We start from the raw sequence: 17,789 nt of genomic DNA on the forward strand, positions 1-17,789 counted from the left end.
TTCATCGGCTTGAGGCCGTAGTCGTCGTCTCGCCCTCGGCGAGCCGGCCGCCGTCGCCACAGCAGCTCGACGCTTCGGGCTGGCTGCTCGTCGCTTCGGGCTGGCGCGCGCGACTCGTCACGGTGTACATGTCGTCGGCGTAGTTTTGCAGGTGGCCCGACACCTCCCACAGAGACTTCTTGTAGATGTTGGGCGTGATGACCTCCTCGAAGCCATAGCTGACGTATTGCCGGCGGAGAAAGTCGACGAGGCGGTTGAAGATTCGCGCGCCGTTGGGTAGGAAGATGGGCGACCCGGGGCTGTAGACGGACGTCATGAACAGCTCCTGCTGTGCGCCCACCTTTCGGTGGTCAGGCAGCTCGGGGCTGTCATTTCGGGGAGGTGTCGCCTTGGCCGAGGAAAATCGTGATGGCTTGGCGAAGGGGCTCTCGGGGAGTTGATGGGATCGATGGAAACAGCGCAGAGCCTGTCGTGCGAGCCGTGATGGGAGCATCACGTTGGTCTTTGCCAATGGCAAGTCATTGTCAGAATGTGTGACAGAGAACCTGGACCACCATCCAGCAGGTGCCTCTCGCAAAATGTAGACAGGGATCGAGCAAGCTCGTTTCTGAAAGAGGACTAGTGACTTGGCCAGGTGCCTTCGGTGAGACCCGGTGAACGCACTCCTTGCCGCTTGCCCCTCAATTCCTCTTCCTCCTTCCCCTTCCTCCTTGGAGGAACTATCGATAAGCCAATTCACTGACTAATCCTTTGCGACTGCCGCCATAGGCCGTTCTTCTGCTGCTCGGTCTCCAGCCCAGGCAACTTCACCTCAACACCAACATCGCCATCGTCACGCGCCTGGTCGCCGCAGAATCTCAACCCTTACTTACGGGGTTCGACAACTGCGATTTTCTGCAAAGCGCCAGTACAAGACAACGGTCTCTCGTTTGCCATACACAATAGATATTCCCGCCTTTGCGCGCCTTCCTCGTCCCGCACGAGTTGCTCACGTACCGTCTGAGATCGCCACCGTTTCCCCACTAAGGAGAACCTGCCCTACGGTACCTCACGTTACAGTGTGGACTGTCCCGTTGACGCAAGTCTACGAACACCAAGCTACTTGGTACGTCTTAGCTTAGCTACAGCAGTGACTTTGACTTTCGGTCTGTTGACAAGGTACGCAGAGGCCGTCCGTCCCAAGCCCCATGCAGACAAAGACCATCCGTCCACTCCGAACCTGACCGCAACTCCGCCGCTGCCTTTGTTCCTGCGGCACCACCCCAAGCGAATTGACGACATACTCCTCCGAGCAACCTCAAAGACACAGAACAGCAGTACACCGACCGCGGCCCACCTTTGGATCGCCAGACCGACTTTCACCGACATTGACATTGTCTGAATCGCCATCATGTCGAACAACGTCGTTGGCAATGTCTACCAACAGGTCATTGAGGACGTCATTAGTGCCTCGCGCGTCGATTTCGAGGAAGGCGGTGTTGAGGATGGCGTTCTCGAGGAGCTGAAGCGGGGTTGGCAGCAGAAGCTCTCTCAGCTCGAGGTGGCCAGTTTCCCGTGGGATCCCAAGCCAGACCCGCCCCAGCCCGCTCCCTCCGCGCCGCCTCCTACGGCAGCCACGCAGCCTTCATCACAACAGCAGCAGCAGCAGCAAGTGCCGGCGATGCAGCAACAGCAACAGCCGCAACACATCTACCAGCAACAACAGCAGCAGCACCCCCAGGCGCACTACACGCAGGCCACAATGAACCCCGCGCCCAACGCTGTCGGCATCTCTCTGCCGACGGGTGGTCCCGTCAACCACGACCCGAACGTCAAGAATGAGCCGTATATCAAGCAGGAACCCGGAGGTCAGACAGGGGCCCCAAACATGCACGCCGCTGGCGGTCTCGCCCAGGCGCGAGCCATGCAGCACATCAGCAACCGCTATGGGAACGATGCCTCGAGCGCCATCAACGCCGGCGCACAGCAAGTTCCCGCACCCGCACTGCCTCAGATGCAACAGAACCAGGCCAGGCCCGGCCAGCCACAGCAGCAGCAGCAGCAGCAGCAGCAGCAGCAGCAACAACAACAACCACAATATGCTCTGCCTGGTCAGCAGCAACAGGGCTTCAAGAATTCGCAAACAGACGGCGCCGGGGATGAGGACGAAGACGAAGTGGACGACTACGACGAGGTCCAGGGCATTTTGATGCAGCGCGACAAGGCAGGTACTCTTCATGAGCTTGGCCGAGTAGAGATCGACGGGCTCCTGCACCAGCAATTCCTTTCCAAGGCCAAGGCCATGGAGGGCGGCGGCCTCATGCTGCCTCTCAAGGAAGCTTCCAAGTCCTCCTCGGCAGTCGCCCCGTCGAGAAAGGGCAAGGAGCGCACGGGCGGTGTTGCGCAGTATGACGGCGAAGACGACGAAGACGGTCCTGAGATTGCCGACGAGGACGCCATCAACTCCGATCTTGACGACTCGGATGACGAGAAAGACGATGACGAGGTCGACGACGAGGGTTTGGGCCACATCATGCTCTGCATGTATGACAAGGTCCAGCGCGTCAAGAACAAGTGGAAGTGCGTGCTCAAGGATGGCGTTCTTACGGTGAACGGCAAGGAGTACGTATTCCACAAGGCCACGGGAGAGTACGAGTGGTAGTCGGCCGGAGTCGATCTATGCGGGCTCCTTTTAACGCATCAGCTGGACGCGACGTGGCCGTTTTAGTAGACCATGCCGCTCATGCCTTTTTCTCTCCTTTCGAACTGCTCTCGCCCTCAATGAGCTTGAGTTCGGGTTACATAGCCGCGCATTGGGGAGGGAGAGAGGGAGAGAGACATAGATGGTTGCGCTCACAACGTTGAGTTGCAACCCCTTTTCTTATGGGGTTCTTCGCGCGTACGGGATGTATTATGACGGGGAAGAAACGCCCCGGCGAGGGCTCAGTCAGAAAGAGACCATTGATCCCTCAAGCTGGGAGCAGCAACGAGAGAAGAGGCTGGCTCTCTATAATAGAACCGCCTTGGCTACGTTTTATGTGATTTACATTCGTGCTTGTGAATGTTTCCTCGTCTCACTTCCAGCAGCTGACCATACGCAGCAAGCTTCCTGCGAATGTAGTTGAGGAGTCGTACGGTCCTGTTGGCTATGCAAGAACCTCACGCCTTGACTATTTGTCCTAGCTCGACATTGAGTGAACGGACGCGTTCATGCCTCGTGAGACTTTCGACCTCTCTGCACAGGGTGAGTCTACTCACCGGGACTCTTGCTGCAAGGAGGCGAACGAATATGTCAACGCAGCATTTATGTTGACAGGTAACCACGCACCATGAGAATCGCGAAACCCAATGGCCTAGTAACCACATGATCAGTAGTGCGGTATGCCGTCCTGGCCATAGGACATACTTTCCAGTCGCGGACGGCCCGCCCCGTGCTGTCATGATGGATGTCGCTCTCCAGAGGTTCCATGTTCCGCTGAGCGCCCATGTCCCCATTGGGGTCTCGTCACGACGTAGACTCGATGCCATGCCGGCCCGATGATCCCCGTAGCCAGCTTAGCTATGCGAAAAGCAATCTGAACAGGGTCCGTCGATGACGACGACGACGAAAAGCACGAACAGCCTCGTGCCTCGTTCGCCGGTCCAGGCGCGGCCATTCGAGAAGCACACCACCCCCGCCAATGCAAACACGCGCCGACCACGAGCGTATCGCCCTCGAAACAAGGGCCCGCTGCCCCGCGTCTCAAATGCCTGGCATGGTCGGCGTCCCTCGTCACCCTGGTCGCCAGAGCCGTCCCGGCCGGACAGAATCACCTGCTCTGGGGGATCGCGCGAGCTTTGCGAGGCATCAATCCATTCCATGCCAAACCGGACTTGCCTCCTGGCAGAGGAACGCGCATCTACCGTTGCCGCTGCCGCAGAGCCTGTCCCCCCCCCCCCCAAATCTCCCCTCTACGCTCATCATTGCGCCGCCGCCTCCACCCTTGCGCGCCCCCCGCTCGGCGAGACGCCCAATTTCCGGCCCACTCCAGCGGATATTTCCCACGGCCTGGCGCTTGTAGCACAGCGTTGCAGCGCGTCGGCCTTCATCTCCTTCATCCTTCTCGAACAGTGGAAACAAGAAACGAAACGAGCCGAGACATGACGGCTCATGCCATGAAAGTCTGCTTGCCGTGGAATGAAGTTGGATCGATGTAACGATACGCGCTCGCCGTGCCACCCTTGGCTGCATCGCGCGCGCTACCCATCCATCGGACGAGGCATTGTATGGCAGCCAAAACGGTGCCGCTTCGAATGCGGCGTATGCAGTGTTTCGTCACCTTCCATGATCTAGGCCTGGGCGTCAGCAATGAAGTGATCGAGGAAAAGCGCCGACAATTGGATTCCAGTCGCCCTCTGAGTGTGCGAGGCTGTAAGAAAAGGCAGATGGATACACAAGGAGTGAAGCTGTTCAGTCCGAGGACACTCGCATGGATGCAGGTATCCCCGCTTCGACGGGTGATGAGTTGTGGAGAAGACATCTGCCGGTTCTCGAGAGATTCGGCAACGCTCGAGTTCACTGACGGCGGCCAACACTACAGGCTGTCTAAGTCGTGGCCAGTGTATGTGGCCAGGGCTGGCCGCGATGCTGGTTCGCGGGCCCGGTCTTGTAGCGTCCGACTGGTTACCAGCCAGATGGTAACGAGATATCGAACAAGTCAGTGTATGTACTAACAAGGGTTCACTTGATTCAAGAATGCAGATGGAGCTACGTCCCACATTATTCAGCGTGCGAACTGGTGGTCTAAATAGGCAAGGGGGTTGAATTCTCATCTTGTTTCGGTGAATGGCACCTTGACGATGTGATTGGTACCGAACATGTCACCCTGGACGAGGCTTCTTTGGTGCAAAAGGCCCATCGTCCCAGAGAAATAGAGCATGGAGTGAGCAGACTTGTATGGAGGGTCCTCGTCCTATACCTATTCACCCTGGGTTCGCAGTCTCCAACCAGGAGCCTCTCACGCGGTCCCGAGCTGTGACTCGTGAGAACGACTGAGGTGCGTGGGCATCTCCTCAGGAGGTCAGACAGTAGTGCATGCTGCACTGGAATAGTGTGCCGCCACACGCGCAATCGGAATGTGACCGGCTTTGGCGGCTCCCGACCCAGCAGTCTGGTTCTGGAGTTGCGAAATTAAACGAAAAAAAAAATTGAATGTTAGGGGTTTGTCTGCACGCCGCATGCGTGATCAGTCGGAGATTTCCCTGCTTACGTCCCTCTCGTTTGGCAGACCAAAGTTCCTGCACCGTAATCAAAACGAGACCGATGGACAGATGAAGTTCGGAAACCCGACCACTCGACCCTTGCGTCGCAACAAAAGTAGGATGCAGACAAGCTCCCGGGCCGAGGCTGGGGATGACTCGTCACATCCCCAGTCGGACGCCTATGCTGACCTGTGATAGGCAAGTTGCCGTGCCTGCTGCCGCGTCCGGGGATTGAGATCGCCCAAAAGCCCAGGCGGCCGTTTTTGCATGCCACGCGCCCTGCCAATGAACTGCTTGAGGGCGATGCATCGGACACGAGGCGGGCTGTCGCAAACAAGGGTTCGCCGCATTGTGTCTGTAGTGTTGCAAGCTGCAGGCAGTGTGCCATCGATGCCACTCCACGCAGACGCCAGGCGACTAAGCGATAGAAGATATATGTGCAGTATGGATGATGGAGTCCCATTCCACTGACCTAGACTGTGTCGAGCCTGACGCTACATGAATACTGCTATTCAGCTGGTCTGGCAGCTCTCCAGCCGTCTGAGAGGAGGGTAACACTACTGTCGCAGAAAGTTGATAAAGTTTGGGCTACACTTTTACCTACCTGGAGTGGAAGTAGAGCCGAGCTTAGCTTGCCGTCATTTGTGTGAAGATGTGCAATGGCTGAATGACAGGTTGCACGACTTTTGGCGGATGGGAGGGGCCCACCTGTCCGGCGGCTGCTGGAGGTCTGACGGGCTGAAGGTGCAACAAGGTGTATCGTTGCTCTGGGTCTGGGATCATGAGTGGAACAACGAGTTCCTGAGCCGAAGGCTAGACAAGGTAAGCGAGGGTACTATGTACAGATCAACGGCCAACAGGTAGGAGACGAAGGTAGGATGAAGAGTCTCTCTGACAAATAGGACCGAGAGAATCCATTCATGTGACACAGATGTGTTTATGGCGGCCCCATTTCCCACCTCGACGGAGGAAATGGCGCTGACAGCATCTACCTTGACGCCTGGTCGGACTCGTGGTCTTACTTGACTGCCTGACAAGGTTGCTGATGATCCAGCTCGCGAAACCTGTCCAGTTGCCTGGGGGGGCTCGCTCCGCTATTCTTGTTTGGTCGACCTAGTAAGATACTCCAAGCCACTTGTTGGTGATTTGATGGTACGCCGGGGTCCGTTCCAAACTGTCGGGTCCGTAGCTCTTCAGGGTTCAAGGGTGTAGTGCGACTATTGTCTGAAGGTGGACAGGGCACAGCTCCGTCAGTTACCCAAGCCACTGTACCCACCAGCGGGCCAATCTCTTCATCTCGCGAAACGCAATACGCCCACTGGCAAGGAGCTTCAGACCTGGTATTGCACATCACAGAGCCAAGGAGCGAGGGATCATGCGCAACGATGGTTTCCACACACCAGTCTCAACCGTCCGCATCCCGGAAGACGACCATGCCGAAGTCTCGAGATCAGCGAAATGAGGTGTCATCTAACCGTTGCAATCTATGGATAGGGAGATTCGTGCTTCCAGCCCTCGAAACGCCACTCATTGCGGAGCGGTGAAGTTTGCCTCGCAGAGTTGGTTGGCGGGCGGCTACCTTGATCCCTGGCAGGCGCCCTTGGTCAGTCACGAACTCTTGCTTGGAGCATGAGCCCCTCGGAATATGGTTTCCTGCGTACCCAAAGCAGCGTGAAAAGGAGCCATCATGTGTGTCACCGAACACATCCTTTGCGAATCACGAAGGCGTAAGAAAGGCCTGACGCTCCAACGCCATGGCGGAGGCACAGACGCCAAGAATTTCCATGGCATGCAATTCAACTGGGCTGTGGTTGGTACCGAGAGGATACGACGGCCGTGGAACTAGAAATTCTCTTCGGGATGATCACTGAAAACGGGACTCCTGTTTATCCTTGCGACTGAAATGCCTTTGTGTAGAGAGATGCAGCGTCGTGCACCGATACGAAGAGCAGTCACGAGACTGTCGAGTGCGACAATAGCAGTGCCTGAAAGGCGGGCAAGGTCTGTGGGACCAAGGTCCTTGTATTTGTGCACCCATATCTGCCGCCGTTTAAGGCCGACGATGGTTTGGGATGCAGAGAGGTCGTGATGAGTATGTATGTTGCAGTGCATGGATGTGAGTCGTTCCGTTGGCAGTAGGAGTATACTGGCGCGCCCTTTGTTCTGCCCACTTGTCCAATCCGTTTTGGTGTTCTCTCGGTTTCGACGTCCTGTTTTGCCCTCTCGACCAATTTGTCCGCGGCTCTGAACGAGGCAACCTTCCTGATTGATTCCAATGCGTGAGAAATGACCACACTGTACGTTGTAAGAGGCATGTCGATGACGAGGACTCCCGCGGAGAAGGAAATTTGTCGAGCTGCGGCCTGGTGACAGATCTTCCAGGTAACTCATTAGCCCGTCCCAAGCTACTGGGTCGGACAAAAGCGGCGAGATCAATCCATCCACCCATCCACCCCCGCCTCCTTACGGCGACTGTGAACCCGTGGCGCTGGACGTGAAGTGGATTGATTTCGCTTGAGTTATCACCTCCAGAAGCCATGGGCTAGCATCAATATGGTGTAAAGGATAAATTTGTCGCCACGCCCTATAAGGCTGGCTGGCTTGCTGCTTATGGCGGCCACGTACACGAATCAGATTTCAGGCATGCGAAGGGTAATGCGAGGCAGGCGACTTGACGATGATGACGCGTTGGCTGGCTAGGTAGGGTGCCTGAAGTAGATGCATGAGGGGGGGACAACCCCCTTTCTCGCGGCAGGCAAGCACCAGCCTGGGCATGAGCGACCACAATTAGACAGAAGCTGACCATCTGCGATATGATTCCCACACCCTTTCATCAAGCAAGGTACCCAAAGGAAGGAAGGAAGCATAGGAAGAATTGGGGATGCCCCCGCTATTCTGGGTCGAACCTACTGGACATTGGACCAACAGCTCAGCTTGACAGGCCGTGCCTTTCCTCTCTCTCGGCACCAGACACGCCCTACCGTTGTCTCTGAGGACGTACGGTACCTAATTAGGTAGTTGCGGGACCCAACTTACAGCTCATCAGCTTCATGCTACCTATTCACTCAAACCCGCATCCTCCAAAGGAGGCTGACATGACCAGGACCTTGGGTGTTTCACCATTCGCGCCCACAACAGGGCACCCGCAAGGAGCTGGAGAGAGTTAAGGAGAGTGGTGACAGGGAATCAAAGAGACGGTCCTCCTTCTGTCTAGGCAGGTACGTGGGTGTCTACCTGGCTGGTTGTAGGGCGGCTGCCCTGGCTGGGGATTCAGTTAGGCGTTGTGGGAGGAAGGCACAACTAGCTCCGACAGGGGGGCCGGGAGCATTGAAGAGAGCAGGCAGGGACAGGGAAAGGCATGCCGGGCAGGAGCGCGAAAGCGTGCAGGTTCAGGGGGTGCGGGTTGCGAGTGGATGCGGGAGTCCTCCCAAAAGTGCCCAGTGAAGACCGGACGGGCACTAAAACTCATCGTCCGTTGAGTGGGTAGTACATCTAACTGGCCGGCATGTTCCTTGTCTAGATCCACTTAAACGCTGGCTGAGCCGTGCCGTCCGTCGCCTTCCATGTTTCTGGGAAACAGCCAGGGCTAGGAGTATCATGCCTGGCAAGACACACTTGATACCTTACGCTATTTGCCTGTTGGTCCTGACTGCCAATGGTATCAACGACATCGTGAGGTGAGGTGTCTTGAGGAAGGACAGAACCCGTGGACCAAAGAAACAGAAGGATCTACCTAGCATGGAGACGCTCCTACCTCAGGCAGCTGATCTGCTCCCCACACCTACCTACCTCATGTGGACACCACAGGTAGTCGAGCAGCTTTTCCATTGCCCTCACCAACCTCTCTCCACTCGACTTCAATCCAATCTCGACATGGCAACATCATCCCTCAGCATCCACAGCCACATCCACTACCACGTTTACGTCCATATGCGGCCAAATACATTGTTGTGGATGATCTTTAGACCAAACAAAAGATCGTTGCTGGCCTGGCGCGCCTGGAATTTCTCCAGTCAAATCGGTGGCGCCCAGACGTCTTCCTCGTCCAGCCAGGTCCATGTTCCTAGTGCACTAAGATTGACGCCCGCCGTGTGGACTTCATTGGACGGGGCCCAGACAACAGAGACACAGACCACCCGGCCCTGAACAAGGAGCATGGAACATGGACGGACGGGCCTCCCCTTGTGCCCTACTAGACGTTACGTCGCCGCCGACGCCGCCAGGCTATGGGATGACATGTTGGAGGCGATGGGTAGAAAGCAGAGGCAGTCAGGGAAGCCATCCTAGTCTCATCAAGGTGCAGACTAACGCAGGTCATCCGCAGTGGGCAGACGCAGATCCAGGCGCAGACACACACCAACGTCGACAAGCGGCGGTTGCGGCAGACAAAGCGACACGGACACCACCTTGACTAGCCTGCTCCCCCCCCCTTCTTTGCGTCCGTCCATCTTCTGGTCCCGAATCTGGCATCGCAATTATCGCGGGCAGGGAACCAGGGGTAAAACCCACAAATCTCAGCCTACTTTACCATACCTCGCCTGCTTCGCCCTAAGTGTGGGCAATTCCGTCCCTCCTCATGTCCCGTCGCCCGGCTTTTGAATCTGCTCAGTTCTACTCTACTTCGACTAAAGTTCGGTGCCTTATCCTAAGGTAATTACTTAACGTTGTCAGAACCCCCGGACGATCGAGCCGATAGCCATGCTGCCCTGCCCACCCCCGTTCCCGTTCCCGTTCCCGTCCCCAACGCCGAGTCTCGAATCGAGTCTCGAGTCAGGCCTGCCGCAGGTCACTTCGCCTTCGTCACCAACGCCAGCGCCTGCACAATCTCCAATTCTTGCTCCACGCCTGACCTTGCTTCAGCAAAATTCCGACAGCACTACACTCAGCCGCCAAAGCCTCCAATTGATCGACACAGGCCCAAATAGTCTACGCCTCAAACCCGCAGCCTCGCTCCTCGCACTAGATCATTTACTTTTGAGTGCGACTTGGGCTTCTCAGCATTGCGACAACGTCTGGCCATTCCTCGAAGATTGATCTCCATTTGTCTACCTCGGAACGGATCACTCTAGATTGCTTGAGCCACAGCCAAGTAGCATTCGGATCAACATTCGCCTGTGCCTCTCACTTTTTACGACATTGCTTCGACGCCTCGAATGGCCGTTTGGGCGGGCCAGAAAGGGTCGTGAACTCCGTCATCACCCGCGAGCGAGATATTCCCAACCTGTCAGGTAGGTGTGCCTGTCAAGCTGCTCCTCTGTGGCATGGCTACGATATCGTCCGCGCAGCACGATTGTCCTATGCCGTCACAGTCCTTCTTCGTTCTCACTCCACCCCCCTCTCGTCTCCTAGCACACCCACTCGCTGGTCGATTGGTTTTTCCCGCTTCACATGCACGGCGCAGCACAGCATGCCCCTAGTTGGCTCTGCGCTGGAGAACTTGGGACAAGTCAGCCAGTTGCCCAGGCAGTCGCCACCTTCCACGCAGGTGCAGCAGGTACTGGCTTTCGGGCCAACAACGTTGCGCTCGTCTGCTGTTCACAGCTTCTCTTTCAGCGCCTCAGTAGGCAGGCAGGATGTGCAGAGATACCCGAACGCGAACGTTTGGCCCTGCCTGGAATGTGGTCCCACGCCTCAAGGTTGTTGGCACTTTAGCGGCCTGGCCTACGACTTTGGCGTAGTCACCTGTACGGTGTCGTGTCAAATCTTGGCCCGCACAACACATCGCAAAGGAGAAACAATTCCCCGTCCTTGCTGGGCGTTCGTGTGTGAGGTTGGGACATGGTACAGGCCTAACTGTCTTTTGGGATACAAATCAGTCAAGTTACTCTGCCCGGCCCTCTGCAAACACACGCTCATCCTTGCGTCCCATGTTTTCCTGTGGTTGTCTCGATTCGTTCACTCTTTGTTCTCCTGTTTACCTGCTGGTCATCATGCCTCCGTCTACAAGGAGCGTCGTCCCGCCCCCATAAAAAGGACCTGTGCTCGTCCTCAGGAGGAGTATGTTCTACCGACATGCCTTGTCTGCAGCCTGCCAACCACCAACACCTCGCTTCTCTTACAAAACATACTTCATACGTTCTCTCTTCACCTGGAAGCCTCTGTTATTCTCCTAGCAAGACGGCCACTTGTTTCTGTTCATTGATTTTGACTCATTGCTTGGTCTTGAGCAGTCAGGCTGACCTATTCGAAAGGTATTCCATCCCACGACCACCGACGCTTATAATAAGAGCATTGTCGCATTGTCTGAGCACCTGGACTCAACCAATTGTGGCCCTTGGTCTCGCTTCTTTCATCTGCATACCACCACAGAGCTCACCTATCACCGCATTGGAGTCTCGGTTATCCAGGCACCACACCACCCATTCTCCACTGCTGGCTTAACAACAATCGCGCGTTTCGCGTGTCAGTAACCATGTCTATCAACGGGTATTACTCTCCCTCCGCCGCGCCTCCTGACTCAAAATGTAGTTATATCGCTAATCAATCGTCGGTCATCAGCAGAAATTCAGGAACGCAAGGTCATCGGGAAAATGGTCGTGTTTATGGAGAGTTTCGCCCTGGACGTTACTTATTCCCCATCGATGAGGTGAGTCAACTTGCAAACTGGGGGTTATTCGAACACCTTGCTGAAGTCGTGTATGTGCGTAGGAAGAAAAAGACAGATTTGACGTCTTTCACCGGGTTGTGTCGTTGGCTCGGCAGAATAAGCACTTCGACAACGAGGTTCCAGACCGCGCTCGAGTTCTCGATCTCGGCACGGGCACTGGCATATGGGCAATCGATGTTTCCGAGTAAGATTCTGCTTGAATATATATTTCAAGGCGACCATATCCACTGACGACACATGCAGCGCCCTCTGGAAGGGACCTGAGAACCACGGTCTCGTACATGGACTAGATCTTGCTTATATTCAGCCCGCTGAGTGAGTTCGGACAACTTGCTGCAATGGCTGAAATCTCACTGGCTGACACACTCCAGCGTACCATCTACGGTGTCTTTTATGCAGGCAGATGTAGAAGAACCCTGGCCGCTGCGCGAGAATGATTACGACTTAATACATATTCAGCTTCTGATGGGTGGGATTCGGGATTGGACGGATCTCTACCGAAAGATTTTCAGGTAAGCACTGATTCGCAACCAAGGACTATTCGATCATCTACTAAAGCACCGATTAGGCATCTGAAACCTGGAGGCTATCTGGAACATGTAGAGATCGACTGGACGTTCCGGTCTGACGACAACACACTCACCTCAGACACAGCTCTGGTGGCTTGGAGCGAAGCTGTACATCGGGCGTTACGAAACCTTTTGGCACGCCACTGGACATCAATGACAGAATCAAGGGCGACCTCCAAGCGATAGGTTTCACGGACGTTACCGAGACAATTGTCAAGCTTCCGATCAACCCCTGGGCCGACAATAAGCATGACCAAGAGTTGGGCCGATGGTTCAATCTTGCAGCCACTCATGCCGTCAACGCTATGAGCCTAGCACCACTCACCCGAGTTGAGGGTTGGCCCGTCGAACAAGTACAGAGTCTCGGAAGCGAGGTGAAGAAGAACCTCTGTAAACTTAGCATCCATGCTTACTGCCGACTGTGAGTGGCCCGTATGCAGTTACCCGCCGAGAAGTCGCAGACACGCTAATAGTCGAGCCCAGACATGTATGGACGGCCAGGAAACCGAGCCAATGATGAGGACGAAGGGGCATGGCCCAATTACCGATCCTCGGCATGTGTTGTATTTCCACCTTTCTCAGACAGCTTAAAAGCTTTCAGTCGACGGAGGGGGAGAGGCTTCATGTCATCCCGCGCTTGCAAACGCGTCGCGAGCAAGTGTCGGTGACCCTGTCGTTACCCCTTCGTCATTATAACACGTTGTCGATATTGGTGCTGGTGGCCGGAAACCGCACTACAGACCAGACGCCCCTAAACTGGACGAAAGCACAACAGCGATTGGGCCATCGAGCCTTTTCCATCCTCTGTATACTACCACTATCATCACCGCCTTTGCCACATATCATCACTTTATTCGCCAATACCTCATCGTCCTTGAAATACATCCTGGTCACCTTCGCTTCTAGGTGCGCTCTGGGAAGCGACGGAGCGCCCTACACAGTGAGGTCATCCTCCCTTTTGGCTACGACACCATTTGCTGCCTTCTAAAGCATACCGCCTGAAGGCGTCCTGCTAATTTGCGGACGACATGGAACTCTCAAATATCTGTCTGATTCACTAGGCCAGCTTGGGGCTCGACATTGGCCAGCGACTTTGCTATAGTGAAAAGGTTCGCTGTCAGACGCAACCGCGGCCTCCAGGGATCATCTGATCTCTCGACTAGATCCCGCAGCATGTGGCTGCCCGCTTTGGTTCGGGAAGTTTGCCAAGCCTCAAGCTCGTTCCGGGTAGTGGCCGTAGTCCACCTCGCCTGGCACCCGCAGTTGATGCAGCGTACAGCACAGCGCGGTACCTACCACCAAAAAGGAACGACGGTCGCAGGCATGCCTTGCGCTTTGTGTGACTGGCGCATAGGATCTGCCTTGGTTTATTGGTTTCATTATTTTTTTAGTTCTCGCGTTCAGGCAGACCATCAGAGTCCTGTTCCTTTTTCTGTAGGCCGCAAAGCGTCATGTCCAGATTTCCAGAAGCAATTGGGACCACCTAGATTTCTGCTACATTTTAGTTCTGGAGTGGGAAATCTCCCGATGCAATGATATGTGTGCATATGGAAATATTGATATCTTCCACTCATCTGGTAGGGACACTTGGAGAGCATGCGGGCGATTGGATGCTTGAAAGCAGTAGATTTTGACATGGGCAAAAAAGGTCAAGTAGAGTTTGCTTATGTTGGTGCCGTTTGCACGGCGAGCTTTCTCAATACCAATTTTGGCGCTCAATGACTGTTTCAAATCGCCAGCGACTTATCTACAACTTACGTTCGGTCATTATCAGAGATTATACCCGTCAATCCGGCAGCCTAACTATGCCTTCAGGCCCGGACTCTGATCGTATGAGAGCTTCCGGCTCCCTCAGCCCTGCCAGATGGTCTTGCCTCTTGATTTTCTTCACATATTTCTCACCATTGCATTGCCTCTTTCACGATCTGACTTGGGTAGCCGACTGTAGAGTATCAGGTCGCTTGTTGAGATGTCTTGCCACGGATGATATCACCTCGGCTATGTACCCTCGTCGTGTACTTGAACAAACGGCCAGTCAAACCAGGCAGCGTTGCTTTGACGTGTACTTGTTGCTGTACTTCCCGTACAGGTACCCTGTGCTCTCATATATAGGGGTTGCTTACGAGAATGCCCCCCTCGTCACCCTGCACGACGGCGGGTCAGAGAGACGGCTTCGCTCACACGCGCCTTGTCACACCCCCTGGGCATCAGACCGAGGCTGCCACTCCTACTGTGCCGTCTCCGGGCATCCCAACATTTTGCTGCGTGGGAATGAGGTCTAAGTGTGTGGCTGGCTATCGTGTGCTACCTGTCCGCTAGGTTCACGAACATGACGCAGGCAGACATTTTGCTGGCATTGTTGGGCTCGGGGCATGCGCTGTCTCCGGTTTGCCCGGCTGATACTGTGTTACCGGTGCCGGTGTCCCGTTGGCGGGTCACAGAACGGTCAACGGAATGTAAGGTATCTGCCATCTCTCTGTAGCTTACCCCCTTGTTTGAAAGGTACCGGCGCACGGCGTTGTTGTCCCCTTTCTCCTTGGATACGGACCGGATAGGGGTTGGGCTTGTCACGGCAGTCCCTTCATGGGTTTTGCCTATCTTTGGAGGAAGGGGCTATTCTCGTTTGACGATCGCCGCTGGTGGCGGTGAAATATGGCTCGCAGGTCTTCGATGAACCCATTGTCTCTGGCCTCTGTTGCCGGCCTTTCCCCCCTCCCTGCTCTCGAAGTCAAGGCCGCATCCCTGACATGATTGAGGTCGCGATGGTTGGTGTCGCCAAACCGGCAAGACGGATCGTGCTATCGACGTTGAACTGGAGGGAGACCCCGACCGGTGAGTAGGCGACTCTCTTCCAGCAGGGGAGGATGCATGCCCAGCTGGCACTGCATGGGCAGAGCAACGCTATAAGACCGTGTGACCTCTTGAATACTGGTGCTAGCGCCAACAATCTATAACTTTCGTGTGTTGTTGTTAATTCCGGCTTCGTCAAGAAAGAGGGCGGTGAGTTCATAGTTCATGGGGGATGTGGATGGAAAGGACGTTGGTGATAGACAGTGTAGTCGGGCATGATGGCACGGTGATTCGGGGGTCTGTAGGCCGCTCGGTGGAACTGTTTGTTTGCTACCCATCAATCAATGGTGGCGACGATGACGATGTATATGTTTGTGTGTGTGTGTGTGTGTGGAGCTGGCCGGGTCGCGGTGTGTTGTTATTTTATGTTTTTGCGTGGCACGAGTGAAAGGGGGCCGCTTGATGGCGGCCATACAGGGGCCTCGGGCGGCCCGTTTAGGGTATCTGAAATTGTTTTTGATCAACTGGATGGGACAAGCTGAAAGGGGTCCGGAATGAAGAAGTTATTGCCTCGTTGAATTGCTGATCCTGTCGGTTGCTGAGAAATGATGGGTGGCTTGTCGTGTATAGGCTGGTGTGTCGGACTTGATAAATGATACTAACACGCACCGTCACCCGAGTGCGAGATGCCAGCCTTGGGGATTGACACGACGAGTCGAGCCTCTTGCATCTTTTGTTATGAACCAGAAAAGCATCAATTCGTAATGGTGCACATCTGTGATATTTTGCTGTATGAATGAGTTTCAAGAGACCAAGCAGGCCTCATAAGGTCAGTTTATCAAAGCTTCAAGCTGCGTGTGCGAGACATACAGACAGGCAATTGAGGGGAGGGTCCTGAGCGTTACATGAGCGGATCCTCACATATAGACTTGGTGGCTGTTTGCTGACGCTTTGTCTAGGATGTACAGCAAGTAACTTATGGAGCAACGCATCACTAGCAAATTAGTGCTGATCTCTGAACTTGTAGAGATGCAGAGGGCATGACTTATGCTGGAGTGAAGACATGCCATGGAGACACACCGGATGGCATGCACCATGCTTCGCGGAAAGAAGGCCGATAAAATCTCGACAGCCCTGTCGACAAACCAACACTCTCAGCACGTACAGTAGCTATTCGGATTCGGCAAATCACAGCAATGCGTAGGCAAAAACTTTCAACGAGTTCTTCCCATTCTCCCGCCGTAGGCAGAGCAGACAGCAGCCGAGCTGCGCCCAGGTGGTGGTGTACAGGGTCTACAAAAGAAAAAAACCAATGATCATGGGAACCAACCGAGGAGCGAATCTGTATCCCTCGGTCTATCCCTCTCCCTCTTCATCCTCATTGTTCCTGACCCGACATACGACAACAGGATCTCCGGGTGAGCCCCCATCGCCCTTGACGGAGATGAAGAACGAGGAGGCTGGATTTGCCACCCATTATGGCCGTCTATTCGAAGCTTCCGTGTATTCTTTTCCGTCGAGCTCGCTTCGCTCCCTTCTCTTCTATGTCACGCCCGCAATCCCCAATTCGCGAGACTGCGTCATGCCGATTGCAAAATAAAGGACTTTCCCTTCGCTCATCGCTAGCAAGAATGCGCTTAGTGGTGAGCGGCACCAGTCTCGCCGTGGTAGCCGACGAGCTTGAAGCGGCCGATCATCTCGCCAATGGTGAAGAAGCCGAGGCACTCGGCGGCGACGACACCGACGGTGATAAGTGTCGCCGTGTTGATGCCGCGGAGGCGCTGGGCAGCAGCAGCGGGCTGCTGAGCCGCGGACTGAGCAGCGGACTGGGCGGTCTGGGAGGCGGAGTTGAAGAGGGCGCCGGGGTTCTTGGCGGACTGGAGAGCGTTCTGGGCGTAGGACTGGAAGGTGGCGATGGGACTGTCAAGGAGTTCATGGTCAGATTCTTCGATCGCGTTCATGCTTCGGCTCATGACCTAATGGGCATGTCCTGGTCTCGCGAGCCATCAGGGAGCGAGCGCGCTTGAACTTACGGAGGAGCCATCTTCTGGCCGCGGAAGACAATCTTGGAGACCTCGAGGCCGACCTTGGAGTAGTAGACGACAAAGGGGACCTGCTTCTCGACGAAGGCGATGACACGGCCGGTGCGACCGCCGACCTTGCCGAGGGCGTTGGCGACGCCCTTGGCAGCGCCGGCGATGGCGGGGCCGGCAGAGCTGGAGACGCGGCTCAGGCCCTCAGAGGCCTTGGACTGGATGTTCGAGGCCTGCTCCTTGGCGGCGTCGGCGGCCTTCTGGGTGGTGGACGACTCGAAGCGGGCGGCGATGCGCGAAGGGAGGCGGGTGTTCCTCAGGGCGGCGGACCGCAGGACGGGACGGGCGGCGACGGCAGACATTGTGGTGGTAGGCGGCAGGAGAAGGAATCAACCGAGTGCAAGGGATCGGAAGGGCTTTCGTAACGGGATAAACGTTCGAAGGCGCGTTGGTCGGTGAAGGGGGCTCGGCGGGAGTGTCGCTGGCGGCCAATTGATGGAGATGGGCGTGGAGGTTGAGGTCGGGGGTGGTGAGGTGACGAGACGGGGCGAGCGAGGATTGGAAAAAAAG

General features: G+C 55.5%; 4 protein-coding genes across 4 annotated transcripts; 2 read left to right on the forward strand and 2 right to left on the reverse strand.

The window, feature by feature from the left end:
* Position 1: 1 nt before the first annotated feature.
* On the reverse strand, positions 2-316 carry VDBG_07371 (threonyl-tRNA synthetase; the record flags this gene model as incomplete). The annotated part of the gene is made up of 1 exon (XM_003002754.1): positions 2-316. One exon carries the CDS (start codon positions 314-316, stop codon positions 2-4), a length of 315 nt encoding a protein of 104 aa, XP_003002800.1.
* Positions 317-1,390: 1,074 nt separating this feature from the next.
* Positions 1,391-2,641, forward strand: VDBG_07372 (conserved hypothetical protein; the record flags this gene model as incomplete). The annotated part of the gene is made up of 1 exon (XM_003002755.1): positions 1,391-2,641. The coding sequence occupies one exon, from the start codon at positions 1,391-1,393 to the stop codon at positions 2,639-2,641; it is 1,251 nt and encodes a 416-aa protein (XP_003002801.1).
* An 8,991-nt stretch (positions 2,642-11,632) lies between these two features.
* VDBG_07373 (regulator of secondary metabolism LaeA) lies at positions 11,633-13,302 on the forward strand (the record flags this gene model as incomplete). Its single annotated transcript, XM_003002756.1, has 6 exons — positions 11,633-11,806; positions 11,869-12,011; positions 12,071-12,142; positions 12,199-12,339; positions 12,476-12,817; positions 13,137-13,302. 6 exons carry the CDS (start codon positions 11,633-11,635, stop codon positions 13,300-13,302), a joined length of 1,038 nt encoding a protein of 345 aa, XP_003002802.1.
* Positions 13,303-16,823: 3,521 nt separating this feature from the next.
* On the reverse strand, positions 16,824-17,581 carry VDBG_07374 (ATP synthase subunit g; the record flags this gene model as incomplete). The annotated part of the gene is made up of 2 exons (XM_003002757.1): positions 16,824-17,106; positions 17,220-17,581. 2 exons carry the CDS (start codon positions 17,579-17,581, stop codon positions 16,824-16,826), a joined length of 645 nt encoding a protein of 214 aa, XP_003002803.1.
* Positions 17,582-17,789: the final 208 nt, after the last annotated feature.

This window comes from Verticillium alfalfae, genomic scaffold (genome assembly GCF_000150825.1).
Source record: "Verticillium alfalfae VaMs.102 supercont1.9 genomic scaffold, whole genome shotgun sequence".
NCBI classification, from domain to species: Eukaryota; Fungi; Ascomycota; class Sordariomycetes; order Glomerellales; family Plectosphaerellaceae; genus Verticillium; species Verticillium alfalfae.